Source organism: Scyliorhinus torazame, chromosome 7, assembly GCF_047496885.1.
Source record: "Scyliorhinus torazame isolate Kashiwa2021f chromosome 7, sScyTor2.1, whole genome shotgun sequence".
Lineage (NCBI taxonomy): Eukaryota > Metazoa > Chordata > Chondrichthyes > Carcharhiniformes > Scyliorhinidae > Scyliorhinus > Scyliorhinus torazame.
This window is the reverse complement of record NC_092713.1, coordinates 87,460,441-87,486,408: the sequence shown is the minus strand read 5'-3', so window position 1 is coordinate 87,486,408 and position 25,968 is coordinate 87,460,441. Positions and strand designations below refer to the sequence as shown.

Sequence of the window (25,968 nt, the reverse complement as noted above, 5' to 3'; positions counted from 1 at the left end):
ACCTGCACTTCTCTAGACTGTGGGAGAAAACCGGAGCACCCAGAAGTAACCCACGCAGACACGGGGAGAAAGTACAAACTCCACACAGTCATCCGAGGCCGTAATTGAACCCGGGATCCTGGAGCTGTGAGGCAGCAGTGCTAACCACTGTGCCACCATGTTGCCCCAAACTGTAACAGAATTTTGACATTTTTGTTTTCCCAACTGATTTGAAAGCAATTTGGACTACCTGTTAGGAGCTTTCTTCAAGTGATGTTTTATTTTAAAACTACTATTATGTTTAACTTTTACTCCAGAAAGAGACAGCCTAATTTGTAATAGAGAGAAAAGGAGTGATTGGAATTGCTATTCTTTATCTTATTTTATCTAAATTTCGGATTTCGGGCGCGATTCTCCGTAAAATGTGTGATAGCGAACGGGAATTGCCACGATCTTCCCGGTGCTTGGCCCATTGAGGCAGATGATGCAGGGCTCGAACCAACAGGGCCCCTCCATCCGAAGGTGGACTCCAAGGTACTAAGGACACCGATCAGGCGGAGGGAGCGCTGAATGCCAGGCCAGACCGTCACATAGAGTGGTGACAGTGGGCACCAACTCCCCTGAATTCCACCCCCTTAATGAGGCTGAATCTCACAGTCAACACATGGGACAGGGCGGCACGGCCATGCATGTACTGCCGAAAAGTGAGCCGGGGCCCTCCAGCCCCAGAGGACGCCCACCAGGGGCATCGAAGGCAATGGGATGAGGTGGGCAGCTGGCAGCTTCCATCTCAGATGTGCATCCTGGGGAAACACCTAGACATAGTGGTAGAGCTAGGAGGGCCAAGCATGTTAAGGATCACTGAGGGCACCGGGGAGTAGGTAGGGGGTGGGGGTGGGGGTTGGGGGCTGGGGAGGTTGGAGGAGGCGACACCATCGGGAGTGGGATATTGTGCAGCACATTAAGCTCCTTTTTGCACAACCATTATGATGCCTCTATCACTTTCTTCTTCTGCAATGCGGATCAATCTCCAGACCCTTTGCCCATCTCTCCAGGCATCCACCCCTCCCCGTGGCGCCCTGGTCATGGGCATGTCCCCGGAACTGTGACCCATCCCCTGGGTGTTCGAATGATGTGTGTGTGGTGTTGCCCATTGTTCAAGCACAGTGTCCAGGCATCAAGGTATGATTGGGATGCTAGGCAATGAATCCTACATGCTACGTGCCCACCCACCCACGGGAATCCATTTAGGTTGTGTGAAGTGCTCACTTAACCACGATTGCCAATTCCCTATTAACAATAGCCTTCAGACGCAGAGCCAGAGGCCTCAGCAGTCGGTGGGGGTTATGGGTGATCGGTGAGGCAGACAGGTAGGGACAAAGGTTGCTCCCGGACGGGTACACACGATCCAGGGGTTGGCATGGTGGTGTGTGAGCCATTGCCCCCCAGCTGCCCCCCCAGCATCTCCCTCAGACCCCATCCACAGTGGCCCACCCCGTGGAGGGTTCCCCCCGCCCCTTGCTGAGCACTGGGGTGGCAATCCCAGCACCCCGGGCTCTTTGCCTGTGAGCAAAGATTGCTCCTCACATCGTTGGCTCCCCACAGAAGCCCTTCCACCAGGTTCACATTTTTCAAAAGGAGTACTAATCGGCGCCAGCATGACCACTTGCTGGGGAGGCCGCTGAGTGACAGGAGGCCATTGGATATGGGGTGGCTCTCGTTAATTGTATGGAAATAGGGCTTAAGTGGTGATAATTGGTTTCTCGCCACACTACAGCGAGATCCCAATTTTGCCTGTGGGAGTGGGCAACTGCATCGCAAACTGTTTTGCCGCCTAGCGCGGAACTCGTTTTTGGCCTCTCCCGCAATTTGCTGGCCTCATTACGTTTGAGCGAGAGCGCAACAAGGCTGGAGAATCGCGCCCTTAGTATATAACTTCATTGCAGTCTTAATGACTCTACTTGTGACAATAATAATAAAGATTATTTATTTATTTTCCTCTCAGTGTAGAAGTCAAATTCCGTCTTTGCTTGGGCGCATTTCAATTTCTTTATCGAGTGATTTTTAATGTAAAGCTGGTAAATTTAGCCTTTCAAATCAAAATTAAAATAAAAGCTAGTATTAACAGATCGATGACCTTTATCATGAAAACATTTTCTTTTCAAAGTATCCTTAGCTATCTATAAAGGCAAAATCGTACAAAGCTTAAATTGCACAATCTTTAATGATTCATTTCCGGCCACAGTATTTTTAAAGAAAAAAAACATTTAGTACAGTTTTTATAATAATGACAATAACATGAACATAGTATATAAGACATTTCCATCCCTGACACGTTCCTCATGCCCCAAACAAAGAAACAATAGCCTAAACTCCCCTCCCCACAGCCTCCTAGATTTCTGCCTCTGCTGACATTTAATTTTCCCCGGAAAAGTCGACAAATGGCTGCCACTTCCGGACGAACCCTAACATTGACTCTCTTAGGGCGAACTTGATTTTCTCAAGACTGAGAAACCCAGCCATGTCGCCAACCCAGGTCTTTGATTTTGGGGGCTTCGAGTCCCTCCCCATTAACAGTATCCGTCTCTGGGCTACCAGGGAGGCAAAGGCCAAAACGTCAGCCTCTCTCGCCCCCTGGACTCCCTGCTCTTCCGTTACTCCAAAAATCGTCACCTCTGGACTCGGCACCATCCTTGTTTTAAGTACCGTGGACATGACATCAGCGAAATGTTGCCAAAATCCTCTAAGCTTCGGGTATGCCCAAAACATGTGGACATGATTTGCTGGCCCTCCCGCGCACCTTGCACATCTGTCCTCTATCTCAAAATACTTGCTCATCCGGTCCACCGGCATGTGTGCCTGGTGCACTACCTTAAATTGTATCAGGCTGAGCCTGGCACATGATGAGGTTGCATTAACTCTGCCTAAGGCATCCGCCCACAAACCCGCCTCTATCTCTTCCCCTAGCTCATCTTCCCACTTGCCCTTTAGCTCCTCTATCTGAGTTTCCTCCGACTCCATAAGCTCTTTGTAGATATCCGATACCTTCCCCTCTCCCACCCCCATTCTGGAAACTACCCTGACCTGTATCCCCTGTGGCGGTGGGAGCGGAAAGGTCGGAACCTGCCTTCTCAAAAAATCCCGTACCTGCCGATACCTAAACCCATTCCCTGCTGGCAGCTCAAATTTCTCCTCCAAATCCTTCAAACAAGGGAAGCTCCCATCTATAAATAAATCTCCTATCCCCTTGATCCCTGCTCTCTGCCATCTCCGAAACCCTCCATCCAGCCTTCCCGGTATGAACTGATGGTTAAATTGGGGCCCAGACCAATGCTCCCTCCACCTACATTTCCTCCACTGCCCCCAGACTCTCAGGGCCGCCACTGCCACCGGGCTTGTTGAGTACCGGGCCGGCGAGAACGGCAGAGGTGCCGTTATCAGTGCCCCCAGACTTGTGTCCTTGCATGATGCCGCCTCTACATGCTCCCACACCGACTCCCCCCACTTCCTAATCATGGCTATATTTGCCGCCCAGTAGTAGTTACAAAGGTTCGGCAAAGCCAACCCACCCTCCCCCTCGCTACGCTCCAGCAACACTTTCTTCACTCGCGGGGTTTTACCCGCCCGCTCAAAGCCCCAAATCACCCTATTTACTCATTTAAAAAAGGCTCTCGGGATAAACATGGGGAGGCACTGAAAAACAAACAGAAATCTGGGGAGGACCGTCATTTTCACGATCTGTACCCTCCCCGCCAGTGACAGCGGGAGCATGTCCCATCGCCTAAAGTCCTCCTTTATTTGCTCTACTAGACGGGACAAGTTTAGCTCATGCAATGTCTCCCATTCCCGTGCCACCTGGATTCCCAGATAGCGAAAGATCCTTCCCACCACTCTAAATAGCAGCTATCTCAGTCTTCTCTCGTGCCCCCTCCACTGGATCGCGAACTTTTCCCCATATTCAATTTATACCCCGAAAACCGACCAAATTCCCCTAAGAGCCGCATAATCTCCCCCATTCCCCCTAATGGGTCAGAAATATACAGGAGTAGGTCGTCCGCGTAAAGCGAGACCCGGATGTTACACCCCCCCCCCCCCCCCGGACCAGCCCGTTCCAGTTCCTAGAAGCTCTGAACGCCATCACCAATGGCTCTATGGCCAGAGCAAACAACAGCAGGGAGAGGCGACACACTTGCCTTTTCGGTGCAGCTTAAAATAGCTCAACATCAGTCAATTTGTTCGCAAGCTTGCTACTGGTGCCTGATATAGCAACCGCACCCAATCAATGAAGCCCTGTCCAAACCCAAACCTTTCTAACACCTCCCACAAATAATTCCACTCCACCCGGTCAAAGGCCTTCTCCGCGTCCATCGCAACCACCATCTCCATCTCCCCCCCGCCCACTCTGGGGGCATCATGATAACGTTTCGGAGCCTTCTAACATTGGCCATAAGTTGCCTGCCCTTCACAAACCCCGTCTGGTCTTCCCCTATCATCTCTGGACACTGTCCTCTATCCTTGTGGCCAAAATTTTAGCCTGCAGTTTGGCATCCACATTGAATAGGGAGATTGGCCTATATGACCCGCATAGCTCAGCGTCCTTCTCCCGCTTCAGAATCAATCAGATCGAGGCCTGCAACATTGTTGGGGGAAGGACACCCCGCTCCCTTGCCTCATTAAATGCCCTCACCAGCAACGGGCCCAACATCTCCGAGAACGTCTTGTAAAATTCCACTGGGTAGCCGTCCGGTCCTGGGGCCTTACCCGACTGTATGGCCTCCAGCCCCTCCATTATTTCCTCAATTTCAATTGGGGTCCCCAACCCTTCCACCAGTCCTATCTCCACCTTCAGGAGCTTCAACTGACCCAGGTACTGACTCCAACCCAGACGGGGGTTCCAACTCATATAGCTTGCTATAAAACTCTTTAAATACCCCGTTCACCCCTACTGGGTCCAAGACCTCGTTCCGGTCACAGTATCAAGGTGAAAACAATACTCTACACAGGACGAGAGGAAGTTTGTTGAAATTTCCAGCAATCTACAAGTTAAATTGCTCAAATTTGTCACTTGAATTTATAGATTTTATAATTAATCAACCTATGTTTTCAGATTGATTGACTGCATTTGTGTCTCCTGTTTTATTCCCTCTGTCTATTTTTTGAACTTAAAATGTTGATTCCTTAATTTAGCAGTGGGCTCATAAACCAAGTACCATGTCCCAGCTCTGGAAATTAGTGCAATACTGTGACAACCAGTTGAAGTTAATGACTTGTTTGTGACAAATGTATATTCTCTGTGTGAAAGGTATAATGCTGGGGAGAATGGGAAAGAATGGAATGCCACTGGTCAGCTTCTGTCAGTGTTTGAATGAATCTGTGATGAAGATTGTCGCTGTTGCCACCTGGTGAGTTTCTGTCGGGAACTTCCCATGCATAGCATAACTGATTTTTAATGAATTGGAACTGTTTCATTGTATGTTCAACTATGGTGTCACATGGGAAAGTTGTGATCAGTAAATGCTGATAACTACATATTTTGGTGGTAAATGTTAACATTGCCAGACATCTTGTAAATCTCTTATTGATAATAGTACATTAAAACTCCTTGGGGTGTCACAATAAAGATTGCTGTCTTCATCAGCTCACATAAGATCCTACTGCACTCAACCAGACTGCAAGCAAATTCAGGGAAAAAAATGTGAAAACATCAATCTCTGAAAATGACCTCTCAGTGCCACTGCCTCAGCCCACCTACTGCTAAAACACTCATCCATATTTTTTGTTGGTTCCAGACTCGACTATTCCAATGTTTTCCTGAATCTCTGTAACTTACATGTCTTCCTATCTTTAAATGCTTGTTAAACCGTCTTTGGCCAGCATTTGACCATGAATTGTTCTTCATATGGCGTGCGGTGCCAAATATTTGTCTGATAACACTCCTAAGAAGTGCCTTGGGATGTTTTGTTATATTAAAGGTGCTACATACATGCAAGTTGTTGCAACCTTTTCAGTGTCTGCTGACATTAGGGCTCAAGATCTAATGATTGAGTTTCTCTGTGCATAGTAATACTTTAATTAAGCTCCGAGAACTTCTCGTAAAAATCGTAAAGCCATCCGGACCAGGGGCCTTGCCAGACTACATCAGCCCACTACATGTTAAAATCTCGTCTGGGCGTAACGGGGAGTCCAACTCACTGCTCTTATCCACCTAAATGGCTGGGATGGGTAGACTATCCAGAAAGTCAGACATGACCAATTTATCTGCAGGGGGTTCTGATCTATAAAGATTGCACTGGAAGCGCACTGACCTCGGGATGGGCGGAAACGAGTTTGCTGCCTGGATTGAGTATTTGAGTGATCTCCGGGAGGCCGCTTGACATTTTAGTTGGTGAGCCAGAAGACGACTGGCCTTCTCCCCGTAGTCATACAAAGTGCCCCTGGTGAATTGTAACTGATGTGCCGCCCTGCTGGTAGACAATAGCTAGAACTGGGTGTGTAATGTTTTCCTACTTGCCAATAGCTCCAGAGTAGGATCAAGCGAGTACTGGTAATCCATCTTTAGAATGGAATCCACCAGTCTCTGCTGCTACAACTTTATTGTCTTTAACATATATGCTCTGTAAGAGATAACTCCCGCCTCCCCCACCTCCCCAAGGACTACCACAGTGTGGAAGGTGAGTTTGAATCAGACCTGTTAGATTTTATATAGTTGTCTATGGAGGTGGACGCAGGCTCACAAAAGTTTTTATCAGCTAACGATGTAGTATCTAATCTCCAGAGTGGATGTTGGTTGGGGCCAGACTCCAGCAGCAAATCAATAAATGTCAGGGCATGGCCAGAAATAACAGTTGCTGAGTACTCAGCCACCACCACCGAAGGCAAGAGAACCCTATCCAAGACAAAAATATCAATACGGGAATATGCATGGTAGACCTGTGGAACAAAATGAGAAGTTTCTCTCATTCGGGTGGGACTCGAAGCACCCTATAATCCGGAGTCAGTCATTCCCACCAAGAGAGATCAACCAAGGGACATTGTAAAGGTAAAGCAAAAAGATCCACCCAAGATGGCCACCAAGCCAAGTCAAAGTACTGGACAAAGGAAAACCAACAGACACTGTCAGCATACTACCCTCAGCCCCCACCCGACACCCCCCCCTCCCAAAAACAGCATCACCATTGAATGTAACCACACCCAAAAGAAAATAAAAGCGAGGCAAACAAAGTTGTATCTTAACACCAAGACCTACTTTTAACAGAACCAAACAAAATAAAAACTAAGCTCATTTTCTAAAAAAGTACTATAATGAGCTGTAGTGAACCCTCCTAACCCACTCCCGTTAACTAGCTCCCTAGTTAGCAGGGAAACTCCCAAATGGAGAAAAATAAATTTTTAAAAAGTAACAGCTCCCATTTAACTTGCACCTTCTACTGGCGACTAAATGTCGTGCCAAACAACAATGTTGAAAAGAGAAATGATACAATATATTAATATAAAGAGCAAAAACCCCCGTAGCAGAGAACCTCAAATCTAATCAAGGCAATAAGAACACAATCCCCACCAAGAACAAGAAAAAGTAATAAATACAAACAATATTTTGTCGACAGAGCCATCAACTAGATTACACAGCGCACAACTTGTGCCTTTTAACAAAGAGTCTGCATCTCCCTGGATGTCAAAAAAATAGCATCTTTTCTCAAGCATGACTCTAAGATGAGCTTGACAGACCATCCCGAACCTGACTCCAGTCTTGTACAGGACGGCCTTCACTTCATTGAACGTGGCTCTTTTTTTCGCCAACACCCGACTCATGTCCTGATACAGCCTAATGGAGTGGCTTCCCCACTTGATATCACAGTGCTTCCTAGCCCATCACAGAACCCTCTCTTTTTCTCTAAAACTGTGAAATCTAACGATCACCACACGCAGTGGATCTTCAGAATGAGGCTTCGGTCACAGTGAGCGATGGGCCGGGTCTAGTTCATGCGGGGATGCAAATTTACCCTCAACTACCATTTTGAAGAACATGTCCGAGAAATATTCCATGGGGTATGGCCCTCGATCCCCTCTGACAACCCTACAGTCCGGATGTTCTGCCTCCTAGACTTGTTTTTCGGGTCATTCAGCTTGACTCTTAATGACTTATTGGTATCAGCCACAAATTCAGATCGGACTCCAGTGCAATAATCCAATCACTGTGGTCCGAGAAAGCAACCTCCTTGGTCTTAATTATGACTTCATGGACTTCGAAGGTCTTACTAATTTTTTCCAGAACCACACCAATAGGGCAAAGGCCTCTTCGATTGATCTTTTAAGATCCTCTGATATGTTTTGTCGGTGTTTCTCAAACTTTTTCACCAAAAATCTAGCGTGAGCCTCAGCCGTCTGAAAATTCCTGCCCATAGAAATATAGGATGGTTACGGCACTGAAGGAAGCCATTCAGTCTTTAGTGCCTGTATGGCTCTTTGCAAGAGCAACACTGCTAATTCCACCCCTCGCCCTTTCTTCATAGTCTTGCAAATTATTTCTCTGCAGGTGTTTATTCAATTCCATTTTCTCAACACTAAAATTCTGTGTAGTTCTCGACCATCTTAGATCCAAATAGTAACAGCCTAGAAGTGATTCTTGCACTGGATAAGTGCTAGTCTTTTCTTTCTACTTATTTTCTGCTCTGCTTAATTGGTTACACTTAACAGCATGTATTCTTTATTTTAGTTATTTCCCATTAGGCATCGTGTTCCTTATTGCTGGCAAAATACTGGAGATGGATGATCCAACAGCAATTGGAAAGAAACTGGGTTTCTATGCTATCACGGTGGTTTGTGGTTTAGTGGTCCATGGCCTATTTGTTCTACCCATGTTGTACCTCTTCATCACCAAGAAAAACCCAATAGTTTATATAAGAGGAATTCTTCAAGCTTTGCTCATAGCTTTGGCTACTTCATCGAGGTATGTTGCATGATCTTTTGCCAGGTTCAAATACTATCATTTAATAAAAATATATATTAAATGTAATCAAAATAAATTGGCCTTTTGGTTTATTATTAGACCCACCTCACTACTGTGCTCATTAGTACACCATTCTTCCACTCAGGTGGACTTTCTTCCACTCCAGGATTTTGAGATGGCTGATAATTCCGTTGTGTGATCTGCATGGTCTGCCATATGTGGAGCAGTTGGTGCTTGGAGGCTATTATAGATGAGTTGGTGGGAGATTTGTGCATTCTCCCTGATGCCACGATTCCTTCTCTGCATGTTTCCATCAACCTTCTCCATTTTGGTCATTCACAAGCCAGGGTCTCCCATGAGTCAGTGTCAATGTTTGATCTCTTCAGGGATGCTTTGAGGCCATTCCTAAATCATTTCTGCTGTCTTCCTTGAATATCCTGCCATGACCATGTTCCTAATAGAGCAGTTGCTTTGGGAGTCTAGTGTCGAGCATTCGAATGATGTGCTGCCCAGCTGAGAGGGTTCGAGTGATTAGCACCTGGATGCTGGTCATGTTGGTTTGGGAGAGTATGCTGCTATTCGACCACCAGATTTAGAGGATCTTGCAAAGGCATCACTGATAGTAAATTTCCAGTGCTTTACAACTCCGGCTGGAGGTTGTGCAAGGTTCCAAATTGTATAGGAGCATGGGAAACCATGAACTTAGTGTCGAGTTTGAGATCCTGGCCTCAAATATTCTCTTCCTCCGTGGGACAAAGGCTGAGCTGGCAAACTGGAGACCTATTTCTGCCTTCATCGAGAGGAGGCTCCAAGATATGGAAATCGGTCCAGATTTTCCAGGATCTCACCATTGATATTAATCAATGGGGGAGTTGTTGTGTTGTGGGAGCTGGTTGAAAAAGGACCTTAATTTTCTGGGTGTTTGGTGAAAGTCCCATTTTCTCATATTGTTCAGAGAAGGAGTAGGCAATGACTGATCTGCATGGATCTGTCCACTATTTGAGGCTTGTACTGTAGTCTTAACTGTGGTTACCATTGATTATTTATTCACAGTTCTGCCACTTTGCCTATTACATTCAAGTGCCTGTTGGAAAATAATCATATTGATAGAAGAATTGCAAGGTTTGTTTTGCCTGTGGGAGCAACAATCAACATGGATGGCACTGCATTGTATGAAGCTGTAGCAGCAATATTTATTGCACAGGTTAACAACTATGAGCTGGACTTTGGACAAATTATTACTGTAAGGTAAATGGAATTCTCTTTTATGTCAGCAAATTATAAGTTTGTAGCTTCTTACCAATTTTCCTTTCCACTTTTTCTAACTGGGGTTTGGGTCAATGTGAGCCACTTGCCCTCCAACACCAGTCCAGTTTGCCAGTGATGTTGACTGCTATATGACTATCAGGCTATAGATAGGCCTAAACCTGCCTTCATCGAACAACAACACAGATGTACTTTTTAAACATGTGTTGTATGTTTGACTTAAAGCCATAGGTATTCTTGAGGTTCGGAGTCTATGTTGAAATCTCTAGGGCCACATCCACTTCACTGTGTATGAGTTTGCCCCACTTCTGTTTGGTCTATCGTGCAAGTGGAACAGTAAATATCCTGAATGATAATCACACTCGGATGTGATAGATGTAACTCTATAAGTACATCCATATCAAACTGTTCCAGGAGATAGCGCTTCCAGTTTGGGTGCTGGTGAGGATGAGCCAAAAAGAATAGGATTGTTGGAGTCCTGCCCTGATTCAATGCCTAGATCATTGCCAATCGGTCCTTCTGATATTTCTGTTTTGTGCCTGTTGTTTTACAACTGAATGGCTTCTAGTGTGCTCCAGAAAGCATTGGAACTTCCTGTTCCCGGCCCTAACCACCAATGCTTTACCATGGATGTCCAATCACTCTATGCCTGCATTCCTGACCAGGATGGTTTGAGGGCTCTCCACCTATTCCTTGAACAGAGGCCTGAAAAATTCACATCCACCACCACTCTCCTCCGTATGGCTGAACTTATCCTCTCACTGAACAATTTATCCTTTAACTCGTCTCACTTCATTCAAATCAAAGGCATGGTTATGGGCACCCATATGAGTCCCTGTTTTGTCTGTCTCTTTATGGAGTACGTGGAATATTTATTGTTCCATTCCTACTCTGGCCCCTCCCACAACTCTTTTATCGGTACATCGAAGACTGTTTTGGTGCCTCTTCATGTTCCCGACTGGACCTGGACAAATGTATCAATTTGCCTTCCAACTTCCACCCCTCTATCATCTTCACATGGTCATCTCCAACTCTTCCCTTCCATGACCTCTCTATCTCCACTTCTGGGGATAGACTGTCAACTAGTATCCATTACAAGCTACCTTGACTACTGCTCCTCATACTCAACATCCTGGAAGAACTCAGTCCCATTCTCCCAGTTCCTTCTCCTCCATTTCACTTTCCAAAACGGTGCTGCTGATATGTCTTACTTAATCCTGGTTTCCAACCCACAATGGTTGGTAGGGCTCTCAAACATGCCCGAGCCAACTCGTGCACCTCTGCTCTCATCCTTCCCTTCCCTCCCAGAACTAGGATAGGGTCCCCCTTGTCCGCACTTTCACCCCACCAGCCTCCGCATTCAAAGGATTATCCTCTGCCAGTTCCACCAACTCCAGCATGATGCCACCAGCAAACACATCTTCCTTCCCTCCCCCTGTCACCATTCCACCATTAAAAATCTGTCCAACACTTTCTTAAATTTACTCACTGTTCCAGAACCCACCGCACTCTGGGGTAGTAAATTCCACAGATTCATGACCCTTTGGGAAAGGTAGTTTCTCCTCATCTCTATTTTCAATTTGCTACCCCTTATCCTGAGACTATGACCTCTCATTCTAGAATACACCACAAGAGGAAGCACCCGCTCCATGTCTTCTTTATCCATACCCTGAAGTTTAACAACTTCAGACTATGTGCTCTCTCCTCCACTCTCAACCCTTTTTTATCTCTATCAATTTATTTTTATTTCTTCCATTGATCCGTTTTTCCCTCACCATTGTCTCCACTCTCCCCACCCCACTTGGGCCATCTGTTCCCTGTCCCAAATTGTCCTTTGACACACTGCTTATCCCTCTTCTGCCATTAACACATTCTGATCTCTTAATGTGCCACGATTAGCGCCCTTCTTAGTCATTATCTCCACCATTTACATTCCTTTTGTCCTTTTGTCCATGACATCTTTGTCAACCTCCATCTATCACTGGCCCTTTATCCAGCCCCACAGATCCACGCCACCGCCACCTCCCCCCACCCCACCCCCAACAACGGTATTAATCTTATCCTATTTTCAGTTCTCCCTAGTTTTGACAAAGAGTCATCCAGATTTGAAATGTTAGCTCCGTTCTCCCTCCATAGGTGCTGTCGGACCTGCTGAGTATGTCCAGCAATTTCTGTTTTGTTTCAGATTCCAGCATCCGCAGCAATTTGCTTTTATATTAGAATAAATCGACTAGTTTAGGACTGGCCTCCCAGCTACTGTACACAATTTCCATTCCATTCCCAAATATAGCACAATAGCTTTTGTCTTGCTGAGACCAGTTAATTGAGTAGGGATGGAACTTGGACAGCCAGGGTTTGGATAGCTCAGCTTCTTGGAAGTAATCCGAGGAGGCCAAAATTTAAATTTATATCACGTTTCTGCTCTGCCATGATGTTGCCACCTAAGTGGGTGAAAATTACTGTTACAAGTAACTGTAAACTCCCTGATCCGTGCAACCACAATGTTTTGTCAAGGTGTTTTGGGAATAGAGGAGTTGCCATTTGGATTTAGCATCATGTTATCCTGTTGCTCTCATAGTTTCCTGCCGTCACAATGTACTCACTGCTGGGTTTGATTTTTGTAATGTGCCTCTCTGGTGTCAAGCCGGGCACATTGGACTTGTCTCCAACCCCAACAGTTCTTCCATGAGAACCAACACAATGCTATTTGCCTTGTGATAGCCTTTTATGAAGCTGGACAGTACGTGAAATTTGAAATCTGAATTTATGTTGATTCTTGGGACGTTGATGTGGTACCAAAATCTAATTGGAGATCGATTTTGGTAGCACAATATAAATAGTGATTTTTGCAGCGATACCTTCCATGTCAATTAGCCTGCTGACACACATGTTTCTGGAGAGCTGCCAGCACTTATGGGAATTGTGCACCCAATTGCTGCCTTCAACCCTGAGGCCCTGATCCCTTACGAAGCGGGAAGGAAAAGTTGGAGGAGGCACCATCCCTCGTGCCTCTCTCATTTACCCTGGGACCTTCCTGCTTTAGAACAGAATTGTCTTAGGTGTGGCTAAAGGTAACCCTCTCAGTCACAGGAGGAGAATTGGGGTCAGGAAAAGCTTGTGTTAAAAATGTTGCAATCTTACCCCACAAAAATTATTTGTATTTCTTTTCTTTTCCAGCATAACAGCAACAGCTGCCAGTATAGGTGCAGCAGGGATTCCACAAGCTGGCCTGGTGACCATGGTTATTGTCTTGACATCTGTTGGTCTTCCTACGGATGACATCACTCTAATAATTGCAGTAGACTGGGCGTTGTAAGTAATGAAGCAATTTTTAAAAAACTGTATTTAAACCTCATATAAATTTGCTTTTACCTCAAATGGCTGACTATTTTTACAGACTGCTAACCTTTAGAGTTTTTTTAAAGGGATAGATTTCGGACCATGATTAATGTCCTGGGAGATGCTCTGGCAGCTGGAATTATGGCTCATATCTGCCGAAAGAATTTCACTCAGGAAAATGATGAAGTAGGAAAATTATTTTGTTCTCTTTTCGAACTTAATTTTACTCAGCAGATGTGCCTAGTGGCTTGTTAACTCTTTTGAAGACTGATAGTCTGATAATTAATCTTGGCAGGGGTGTCCCCTGTCCCCCCTGTTGTTTGCATTAGCAATTGAGCCTTTGGCAATGGCATTAAGGGAGTCCATGAAATGGAGGGGGGTGGTCCGAGGGGGAGAGGAGCATCGGGTGTCGCTGTATGCAGACGACCTGTTGCTGTATGTGGCAGATACAGTGGAGGGGATTGTGGAGGTCATGTGGATCCTAAGGGAGTTTGGGGACTTCTCGGGCTATAAGCTCAATGTAGGGAAAAGTGAGCTCTTTGTGGTGCATCCAGGGGACCAGGGAAGAGGGATAGACGACCTACCGTTGAGGAGGGCGGAAAGGAGCTTTCGGTACTTGGGGATCCAGGTAGCTAGGAGCTGCGGGGCCCTGCACAAACTTAATTTGACGCGGCTGGTGGAGCAGATGGAGGAGGACTTTAAAAGATGAGATGTGCTGCCACTCTCGCTAGCGGGCAGGGTACAGTCGATTAAAACGATGGTCCTCCCGAGGTTTCTTTTTGTGTTCCAGTGCCTTCCTATTATGATTACCAAGGCCTTTTTTAAGCGGGTAGGTAGGAGCATCATGGGTTTTGTGTGGGCAAACAAGACCCCGAGGGTAAGGAGGGGGTATCTGGAGCGTAGCAGGGACAGGGAGTGCTGGCTTTGCCAAATCTGGGTGGCTATTATTGGGCAACCAACGTGGCGATGATCCATAAGTGGGTAACAGAGGGAGAGGGGGTGGCATGGAAGAGGCTGGAGATGGCGTCCTGCAAAGGAACGAGCCTGAGGGCGCTGGTGACGGCACCGCTGCCGCTCTCGCCGACAAGGTACACCATGAGTCCGGTGGTGGCGGCAACGCTAAAGATCTGGGGGCAGTGGAGACGACAGAGGGGTGAGGTGGGGACCTCGGTGTGGTCCCCGATCTGGGAGAACCATCGGTTCGTCCCAGGAAGGATGGATGGGGGGTTTCGGAGCTGGCATCGGGCAGGGATCAGAAGGATGGGGGACCTGTTTATAGACGGGACGTTTGCGAGCCTAGGGGAAGTTTGGGTTACCCCCGGGAAATGCGTTCAGGTATATGCAAGTGAGGGCGTTTGTGAGGCGGCAGGTGAGGGGATTCCCATTGCTCCCGGCACAGGGGATTCAGGACAGGGTGATTTCGGGTGTATGGGTCGGAGAAGGCAAGGTTTCGGCGATATATCAGGAGATGAAAGAAGAGGAGGAGGCTTCAGTAGAGGAGTTGAAGGGCAAGTGGGAGGAGGAGTTGGGGGAGGAGATTGAAGAGGGTCTGTGGGCTGATGCCCTGAGTAGGGTTAATTCCTCTTCCTCATGTGCCAGGCTCAGTCTGATACAGTTTAAGGTTATTCACAGAGCGCATATGACAGGGGCGAGGTTGAGTAGGTTCTTTGGAATGGAGGACAGATGCGGGAGGTGCTCGGGAAGCACAGCGAATCACGGCCACATGTTCTGGTCGTGCCCAGCACTGAATGGGTTCTGGAGGGGTTTTGCGAAGACTATGTCCAAGGTTGTGAAAGTCCAGGTCAAGCCAAGTTGGGGGCTGGCATTACTTGGGGTGGCGGACGAGCTGGGAGTGCAGGAGGCGAAAGAGGCCGGTATTCTGGCCTTTGCGTCCCTGGTAGCCCGGCGGAGGGGAGGGGAGGGGGGTGTCTCTTTCGGGTGGGGGGGGGGGGTTTCTGTATTATGTTTGATTGATATGTTCATGTTCTGTTCTGTTCTTTTCTCTTTTTCTTTTCTGTTACGGGGGGAGGGGGGGTGTTTAATTGGTTGAAAATTTTTGTTGGAAAAACTTTGAATAAACATATTTTAAAAAAAAGATAATTAATCTTGAAGAATAGTTCATATTATTACAGAATAATATCATAGAATTTACAGTGCAGAAGGAGGCCATTCGGCCCATCGAGTCTGCACCAGCCCTTGGAAAGAGCACCCTAGCCAAGACCACACCTCCACCCTATCCCTGTAACCCAGTAACCCCACCAAACCTTTTTGGACAATTTAGCATGGCCAATCCACCTAACCTGCATATCTTTGGACTGTGGGAGGAAACCAGAGCACCCGGAGGAAACCCACACAGACATGGGGAGAACGTGCAGACTCCGCACAGACAGTGACCCAAGGCGGGAATCGAGCCTGGGACCCTGGAGCTGTGAAGCAACTGTGCTAACCACTATGCTACCGTGCTGCCCCTGTTCCACCAATAGCATAGTGGTTTTATGTATTAATGATCTGGTATAACAATAAGCCATTCAACCCAGGAAGATGTCAGGATTGATGCCTGATATGTATTAATATATCTCAGTCAAAGCAACCAGGAGCTCCCTTGGAAAGACTGTGGATAGCAGGTGAAGACAGCCACCATCAATTATGTTCCCTGTGGACACAAAGCTAGTGTCTACAGTGTCTAGATTTAGCCCTTAAGAATTGCATTTTTGGCCAGGTGCCAGAACAGAGGCTGACTTCTAATACTATCAAACCTGCACTGCTTTCAGGAGAGGAAGAAAAAATTCACTCTGGACAATGACTGCAATATTTAAATTGTCTGTGCTATTTTTTTGTCGCCATTGCTATGAGTTTATTTTTCACCAGTCCCTGACTGTTATTTTATTCTTGCATAGGCAACTCTTTGCTGTTGTGCTGGAGTCTTTACATGATCATCTTGCAATGTATAATCCTGAGAGGAACCTGGCTATGAAATATTTGACATGTGTAGGATGTTGTTCTGGTGACTTTGTTGTTTAAAGGGCCATTGATTTCACACAAAAATGTTTCCTCCAAAGCTTTTTTTAATTTGAGGAGGGAAAAAGATTCTGCATCATTCCCTTTAGGATGTCTAAATATACATTTCATTATATGTTTAAAAATTGGTTTGCTAAATAATTCTGGATATTGATTTATTGAAAGAAATGGCTAAGGAGTGATGCTCAATAGTGCATGATACTTTCAATTTTGGAGCATGGGAAATATAAGGTGCTTCAGGATTAGTGATTGGGCGACGCCATGCTTTAGTTCGAAAAGCTTGTCAATTGCCGTATGAAGGGGAGATTGAAGGGCTTAAGAAGTTTCATAGTTCTGAGTACTATGATATAATTATGACAATCAGGAGACAGAGCAACAGGTCTTGAGTTGTAGTCCAGGGTGTGGAAGAATATTTTAAATCGAGGATTTGGAATAAACGAGAAAAGTTCAGAAATATTGATAGAACAGAGAAAGACACAAAATATTGCACTGGAAAGAGATTCTCTTCCCTTCAATAAGCAAAAAGGCATGAATGCGGCAGCAGTTCAAAAACAACAGTGCTTAGATATGAGATGATAAGTCTTAAGCCAGACACTGTGTGATAAATCTCCATATATATTTCCAATCTGAGTTCATTAGATTGGAAGGAGCTCCTCAGAGAGAACTGGAGCTTTAAGGGTTTGGATCTCACTGACATAAATCTGAATATACTAGCTCGTGTGGAGTCAGTGTTCAGTGAAAATAGCAGGCATAAAACTCCCATTTGAATTATTCTGCTGAATTTTCTATTTGCCTTTTTCGTATCTCCTGACCACACTTTAGGCTTGATTTTTCAGCTATTTCAGTTAGTTTACATGTACCCTCCGTTTCTATCTGGATCTCTTCAGTTCTCTGTTCCAGAACAAGCTTATTTCAAATGGTAGTACCTAGCCTACTAGATAACTGGCTCTTAAGCACCAACTGTTCATGATTTCCTTCTAAACCAGGTTATGTGCTTCAGTAGGTCTTCTTACTTGAACAGGATAATCACTTGACATTCTGTTCAGCAAAATTCATCCTCAAAACTAGTCTCTGCGGCTTTGTTGCCTTTCAGTTTAAACACCAGGCTGACTTTCTTGGTATCTTTGCTCTGTTTTCTTACAGTCAAGAAGAGATTAAAATTTGTAGAATAAAACATTCAATCAATTACTGTTGCTGATGTTACCACTGGGCAGTCAGGTCCCAGAGCAGAATTCTGGCTCAATAGATAATAACTTTTATGTTTTATACAGAGACGTGGATGGGCAGAGTTGCAGGACTGTCGATTAACTTTTAACAAAAAAATAAACATTTATTAAACAAGAAAAGATAAACTATAATATCCCAACTATGCCGTCACAGATATATACAGATTTGTAAGAACAACACAAGTTACAAAATACATCTTATATTTTAATGTCCTCAGTAAGTACGCAGTCCATGTAAACCAATAGGCAAAATGTGGTCAGACACACCACACTCTGGAACCAAATGGCAGATGCCACACAAGATAACTTTTGTGGATTTCTCAACAAATCCCCACAGATGCTTACCATACTGTAAACCAACTGGACACACTGCAACTCTGACTTTCACATGAGGGTTCCCAAACTCTACTCTCAAAGAACACGCTTGGAATTCCGCAAAGCTTTTTCTCGGATGCCTCCACCAAGGATCCACATCCAGGATTTCAACCTCTCCTTTCAGTATTCCTCTGCCCTGGATCACCACATTCATTCAAGCTTCCACACAATCTCTAAGATACCCAGCCATGCCAGCAGAACACCCCTGCTTCACAGGGTTAAAGTGTCGCCAACCTTTTGATTTACCTCAAACGCATGGCTTCTCATCTAACTGACTTTAATTCTGATTCCTGCAACTGCTTCTTTAACTCAGAGCACTTACTCTGCTTTTTAGTCTAACTTCACCAAACAGGATTTTTTTCAACTTATTGTTCTTTGTTCCTTTAACTTAACTATCTTCCTGAGACATTCTTTTGTTCCCATGTTCTGGCTTTTGGGACATTCGTTTGGGAAGTCAGGAGCCCAATTTTGTTGGACTTGGCAGGAGCTGGATGCACAGTTTTATTATTGTTGGTAGTCCTAAACAAATGGAAAAATGACCTAGGATCGCATTTTGTAATTTCAGATCAGTTCAAACCAAGTATTTATCTCCCAATTCATGTCATACTCCATCATAATCTATCTACAGAGCTGCTTGTGATATCTCTCAAGAGGACCCAAGCTTAGCTTTTGTCTCACAAAACCTACTTTCTCTTCAGTTATATTGAAGTGATTATCTTTGATTGTCTGTTCATTCATTAAATAGAGTGGGGGGTGGGTGGGGGGGAATAGTCACTGAAACTGATCTCAAACATTTTTATTGTGTCATAAATTAAGGACCTTTAAGATAGCTCTTCCTACCAGATTAGATTTGGATTTGTGTCAGTAATTACCTTGGGGGTTTTACCTAACCAGGCATTGTACCTTCAGCAGAGACCCCTAATTGACATGTAAATGGGGTTTCCAGTGATCTCCCATTAAGTTATGGACGTGTGATGCATGTGTGCTGTGTTTGCACCTTAGCTCTCGACCAATGCAATTTTTACATTAAATCTGTGCTTTGAATGCAATGCCACATATCCTACATGAGATAGAATACTGGAAAGAGACATCCAGCTGGAAATTTTACCTTCTAATTTTCTATTTGTGTTTCAAATATCAGGACCCCAATTCTCAGCTGCTAGTGGGGAGCAGCACTCACAGGGAGAATATGTGAAAAATAATGGGAGGTTTTTGATTCAATAACTTTGAATATTGTAAAATCACTGGGGGGATGGTGGCATTGCAGTATTGTCATTGGACTGGTATTCCAGACCCCCAGGGTACTGCTCAGGAATTAAAAGTCTAATGATAAACATGAAACCATTATTGCAAAAACCCATCTGGTTCACTAATGTCCTTTAGGGAAGGAAATCTACCATTCTTATCTGGTCTGGCCCTACATGTGACTCCAGATCCACAGCAATGTTTGCCAATATGTCCCCTAGAGAGTTTTCTCAAACCATCCCTAATTTTGCCCTTGAACTGAGTGGCTTGCTAGGCAATTTAAGAGGACATTTTTATGAGGGGGACTGCAGTTGTTAGCCAGTGTGGATGGGTGTGGGGGTTGGAGGTGGGGGGGGGGCATTGGGGGGTGGGGGGTGACATGCCAGTTATGGAGGAGGAGTTTGGTCATGGGGTGGAGGGCCATCTTGGGTGGGCCCCATTCAGAGTGGGGATGGCGGCGGGTGAACTCTAGGCGGGAGGGGAGGCGGAGGTCTCCGGTGAGAATCGGAACATGGAATGCCTGTGGGCTAAATGGGCCGGTTAAACGGGTGTTTGCGCACTTGAAGTGTGAGGGCAGAAATTATTTTCTTGCAGGAGACACATCTCTGGGTGGAAGATCAGATGGGATTGCGGAAGGTGGGGTTAGGGAAAGTGTTCTACTCAGGGTTTGACTCGAAGTCGAGAAGGTTGCCATATTGTTGAGCAAGAAAATGGGGTTTACGGGCGCGATGAAAGTGCGAGGCCCGGGGGGGGAGATTTGTGACAGTGAGTGGAGTGCTCATGGGGACTATGGTGGTGTTGGTGAATGTGTATTCCCCTAATTGGGATGATGCTGGATCCATGAAGAGGCTATTAGGGGCAATCCCAGACTTGGACTCTCATCAGCTGATTAGGGCCGGGGGTTTCAATTGTGTAGATCAGGCATTGTCAAAGTCGGTGTCATGGTATTCATATAAACATATCATGGTGCAAACACACACACACACTGATGGACAGATCAATGGACCAATCAACACACACGCAACATCAGAGCCAATCACCAGTGAGAGCACACGCACTATAAAACGGGGAACACCACAGTTCCCGCTCATTCCAGCAGGCGATAGCTCAGGGCACAGAGCTCACAGCGTGCCACTCAGACATACACCATGTGCTGAGTGCCTCTCTAAGATAGTGCAAGGGCTGGGTCCACAGGATAACTGGTAAAGTACGAACCACAGCCAGAAGTATACAGTAGATGTTATCAAGAATAATAAAACAGAGTTGTACCATCTACAACCGTGTTGGTTCGTCTGTATAGCGGAACACCCAACACGACATAGTACCAGGATTGGAACCCAGCAACTGTGAGACCTACCTGCACATCTTCAGCGATCCGCCATCCTGCGCCATGGACACCATCAGCCCGCCGCAGCCGCTCCAAATCGCTGGAAACCTCGGCGCCAACTGGAAGCTGTTTAAACAGCACTTCCAGCTCCTCCTAGAAGCCACAGACAGGGAGAATGCATCCGACACCAGGAAGATCGCCCTCCTCCTCTCCACGGCAGGGCAACACGCCATCCACATCTACAATTCCCTGGCATTCGCGGACGGCGAGGACAAGACGAAGTACAAGACGGTCCTTCTAAAACTTGAGCAACACTTCAGCGTTGAGGTGAATGAGAGCTTCGAGAGATACCTCTTCCAGCAGCGCTTGAAGGGTAAGGATGAGCCTTTTCAATCCTTTTTGACACACCTCCGTATCCTTGCGCAGTCCTGCGGCTATGAGGCCACCTCCGATTCCATGATTCGTGACCAGATAGTTTTTGGGGTCGCCTCGGCCACCCTACGCCAGCAGCTCCTCAAAATTAAGAGCCTCACCTTAGCCACCGCCATCGAAACCTGCGTCCTCCACGAAAACGCGACCAGCCGTACTCCCAATTCCAGGCGGCCGAATCGGCGAGGCACGGATCCCACAAGGCCGAGTGGTTCCACTCCATCGTGTTCCTCCCGGCCCACGGCCGGAGAAGGGCGGCCATTTTGCGCGCTTACCGCGGTCTCCCGCGCTTGTGCACGCCAAAAGAGACGTCACGCAGAGGGACGTGACGCGCAGGCGCGCTCTACGTAGGACCGAACTGTGCATGCGCGGTGGCGCAACGAACGCCATGATGTCACGACGGCGGCAACTGTGGATCCGCACATTTAAACCAGCAATGTCCAGCGAAAAATCGACAATGCCTCCGCTGTGGCAAGATGGGCCACTACGCTGCCTGCTGTCGAGCAGCTCAACCTGCCAATGCTCCCCAATTCCACCAGCCTCGCAGGGACATGCGGTCCATTCAGCCTCCATACACGGAGTCATACCCTGACGACGTACAGACTGGTGATACCGACGACCGGGAAGCCTTCCGCGCTGCGGTAATTGACAGAAATCGGATGTCCCCAAGTAGGACCCACCAGCCGATGCCAGTGCACAGCGTCAATCCGGGTGATGAATGGTGTGACACCCTAACGGTCAACCGATCACCAATCACATTCCGTTTAGACACTGGTGCCTCCGCCAATCTCATTGCATGGTCAGCCTTCCACACCTTGAAGGTCAAAGCACCGATTCGGCCATCCCGCTGTCAGTTGGTCGATTACAACGGTAATGTTATGCTGGCCATAGGATCCTGCCAGCTCGAGGTGACACACAATTCACACGCAGCCACACTGTCATTTGAGATAGTTGGATCCTCGAAGGACTCCCTGCTAGGCACACAGGGTGCAAGGTTCTCCACCTCATTCAGCGGGTACACACTCTTTCTCTCCAGAAGGCACATCCGATTTCCCAGATGCAGACTTTAGGGCACAGCTCCACTCGCTCCTCGCCCACAACCAGGAGGCTTTCGAGGGCATGGGCACACTGCCCTACACTTATAGAATACAGCTCAAACCGGACGCCACCTCGGTCATTCACGCACCTCGTAGAGTCCCAGCACCACTCAAGGACCGCCTCAAGCAGCAGCTGCAGGATCTCCAGGACCAAGGAGTGCTTTCCCAGGCCACGGAGCCCACACCATGGGTCAGCTCCATGGTGTGCGTTAAAAAGCCCTCTGGCGAACTCCAGATCTGCATCGACCCGAAAGACCTGAACAATAACATCATGAGGGAACACTACCCCATACCCAAATGGGAAGAGATCACGAGCGAAATGGCCTGGGCTAGAATTTTTACAAACCTTGATGCCTCAAAGGTTTTTTGGCAGATTCAGCTGGATCAGTCCAGCAGGAAACTGTGCACCTTCAACACTCCCTTTGGCAGGTACTGCTACAATAGGATGCCATTTGGCATCATCTCTGCATCCGAGGTGTTTCATCGGATCATGGAACAGGTCATGGAGGGCATCGAAGGGGTGCGCGGCTATGTTGACGACGTCATCATCTGGTTCACCACACCACAGGAGCACATCAGTCATCTCCAGCGTGTCTTTGCTCGGATACGAGAACACGGCCTGCGCCTCAACTGAGCCAAGTGTTCTTTTGGCCAAACGGAGCTAAAGTTTCTGGGGGACCACATATCCCGGTCAGGGGTGCATCCGGATGCAGACAAAGTGACAGCTATTACAGCCATGCCGCAGCCGGCAGACAAGAAGGCAGTGCTACGCTTTCTCGGGATGGTCAACTTCCTGGGGAAGTTCATTCTCAACCTTGCCTCCCACACAACGGCTCTTCGCCACCTAGTGAAGAAGACTACAGAGTTCCAGTGGCTGCCCGCACACCAGAAAGAATGGGAGGAGCTCAAGATCAAGCTCACCACAGCCCCGGTATTGGCGTTCCTCGACACTACTCGAGATACAAAGATCTCGACTGATGCCAGCCAGTCCGGCACTGGGGCGGTACTCCTGCAACGGGACGACACTGCATCATGGGCCCCGGTCGCCTATGCCTCGCAGGCCATGACCCCCACAGAACAGCGCTATGCGCAGATTGAGAAGGAGTGCCTGGGTTTGTTAACCGGCATAGATAAATTCCACGACTACGTGTATGGTCTCCCTCAGCTCACCGTGGAAACCGACCATCGCCCCCTGGTCGGCATCATACACAAGGACCATAATGAGATGACCCCTCGCCTCCAGCGCATTCTGCTCAAGCTCCGGTGGTACGACTTCCAACTGGTCTACACCCCTGGTAAGGACCTCATCATCGCGGATGCCCTGTCCAGAGCAGTGAGCACACCGCCCAAATCGGGGGGGGTTCGTCTGTCAGGTCAAAGCGCATGTGGCCTTCACATCGGCCAATCTGCCAGCTAATGATGCAAATCTGGCCCGTATTCGCCGGGAGACTGCGGCTGACCCCCTTCTACAAAGTATGATGCGCCACATGATGGAAGGGTGGCTCAAAGGACAGTGCCCACAATTCTACAATGTCCGGGACGACTTGGCCGTCATTGACGGTGTCCTCCTAAAGTTGGACTGGATTGTGATTCCACACAGTATGTGCAGGCTGGTCCTCCAACAATTACACGAAGGCCATCTCGGGGTTGAGAAGTGCAGGCGGAGGGCCTGAGAAGCTGTGTACTGGCCGGGCATCAGCGACGACATCGCCAACGTGGTGCTCAACTGCCCCACCTGCCAAACGTTTCAGCCGGCGCAACCCCCTGTGACGCGTCAGCCCCATGAGTTGGTAACGTCCCCCTGGGCGAAGGTGGGTGTGGATCTTTTTCATGCGCTCGACAGGGACTACGTCATCATAATTGACTATTTTTCAAATTATCCGGAGGTCATACGCCTGCACGATTTGACATCATCAGCTGCAATCAGAGCAAGCAAGGAAACCTTCTCTCGCCTGGCATTCCACTTACCGTCATGTCGGACAATGGGCCCTGTTTTGCGAGCCAAGAACGGTCTTCTTTTGCCGCTTCGTATGGCTTCAACACACACGCAACATCACAGCCAATCACCAGTGAGAGCACACGCACTATAAAACAGGGAACACCACAGTTCCCGCCATTCCAGCAGGAGATAGCTTCGAGCACAGAGCTCACAGCGTGCCACTCAGACATAAACCATGTGCTGAGTGCCTCTCTAAGATAGTGCAAGGGCTGGGTCCACAGGATAACTGGTAAAGTACGAACCACAGCCAGAAGTATACAGTAGATGTTATCAAGAATAATAAAACAGAGTTGTACCATCTACAACCGTGTTGGTTCGTTTGTATAGCGGAACACCCAACACGACAGTCGGGGGGGCGACCCGCGGGTGGGTGCCGGGAGGGTCGCTGAGCCATCCGTCGCAGCGTTCCCGATCGCTCAAATCCACGTGCAATAACCTCAGCAGCCGGCTTTTAATAATGCCGGCTGTAAGACGTCTTCAAAATGGCCACGAACATATAAAAAAAATGCAGCCGCACTGCGCATGCGTGCCCGCTCATCGGTATGCATGTGCAGAGTTTTGCGCCTGCGCACCGATGAGCGGGCACACATGCGCAGTGTGGCCACATTTTTAAAAATCTGCTCGCAGCCTTTTTGAAGGCCGCTCGCAGCCGACATTGTTAATAGCCAGCTGCAAAAAGGTTCGCGGAGAATGATGTGATTGGTTGCTTTCTGAACTTTCATTCTGATGAAGTGAAAGTCACTTACTCCAAGAAATGTGAGTGATCCGCAGCTGTAACTTCAACCAAGAGATGTCAACTTTTTTAATCTTGATTTTTAAACATTCCAAAACAAAGCGCCTGCAGGTCGTATTTGGAAGCTGTATCAATTAATTGATTTTTAAGCGTCTTTTTTGTAACATTTTTAATTGCAATGTTTGGGTGAAATGTGGTGAACCTCCAGTTTCGAGAGGATGAAAACATTTTCAGTTTCTGCATTTTTTTCCTGTAAAATTCCGAACTTGTAAAAAGCCGGCTGCTGCGGCTGTTGCCCGCATATTTGCGCAATCGGAGAGGCAGAAGATTTGTTTAAAAATTCTATGTAATCTTCTTGCCTGAAGGGAGGCAGAGAGCAAGTCACGCCCCCCGAACATTGACATCACATGCTTTGGGCGCGATTGCGATTCCTCCATTTTGTCAGCAGCGAACAAGGTAAGAGAAAATGGTGGGTCGCAAAGGTCAGTCGGCATGGGCCTTAATGGTCAGCCGGCGCTGGTTGTAAAGGTCGGCCGTTGTGGGTCGCGAATGTCGTCCGTGAAGGTCAGCCGGCGTAGGTCGCGAATGTCGGCCAGCGTGGGTCGCGAAGGTCGGCCGGCGTGGGTTGCGAAGATCAGCCGGGTTGGGTCCCAAAGATCAGCCGGGTTGGGTCCCGAAGATTGGCCTGTTGGTAAAAATGGGTCCCCGGAAAAAAAGTTTGAAAAACACTGACCTAGGGTAAGTTTAAATCTTCACTGGGCAGTAATATGAGAGTGGATCATTCATCTGGTTTTCAGTGCATTGACATCAATGGAATGTAAACTGGGCTGTTCCATAATCGATGGTGATCAACTCTACCACACTACTGACCATGCAGTGAAGATTAGAATTTACACTTATAATTTTGAATCTTGGCATCTTAACTCTATGTGACAAAGCAGTCTAATCATTGCTTGAATGACCTACAATTTATCACATTGTTTTTGTA

At 47.2% G+C, this 25,968-nt stretch overlaps 1 protein-coding gene across 1 annotated transcript in view; it reads left to right on the top strand.

The window, feature by feature from the left end:
* The window catches only part of slc1a7a (solute carrier family 1 member 7a), a 151,119-nt gene that overhangs the window by 122,732 nt on the left and 2,419 nt on the right, over positions 1–25,968 (top strand). Inside the window, exons 6-10 of the mRNA XM_072512868.1 lie at positions 5,282–5,381; positions 8,693–8,926; positions 9,980–10,174; positions 13,370–13,504; positions 13,618–13,717. Coding sequence (XP_072368969.1) covers positions 5,282–5,381; positions 8,693–8,926; positions 9,980–10,174; positions 13,370–13,504; positions 13,618–13,717 — 764 coding nt within the window. The remainder of the gene's footprint in view (positions 1–5,281; positions 5,382–8,692; positions 8,927–9,979; positions 10,175–13,369; positions 13,505–13,617; positions 13,718–25,968) is intronic.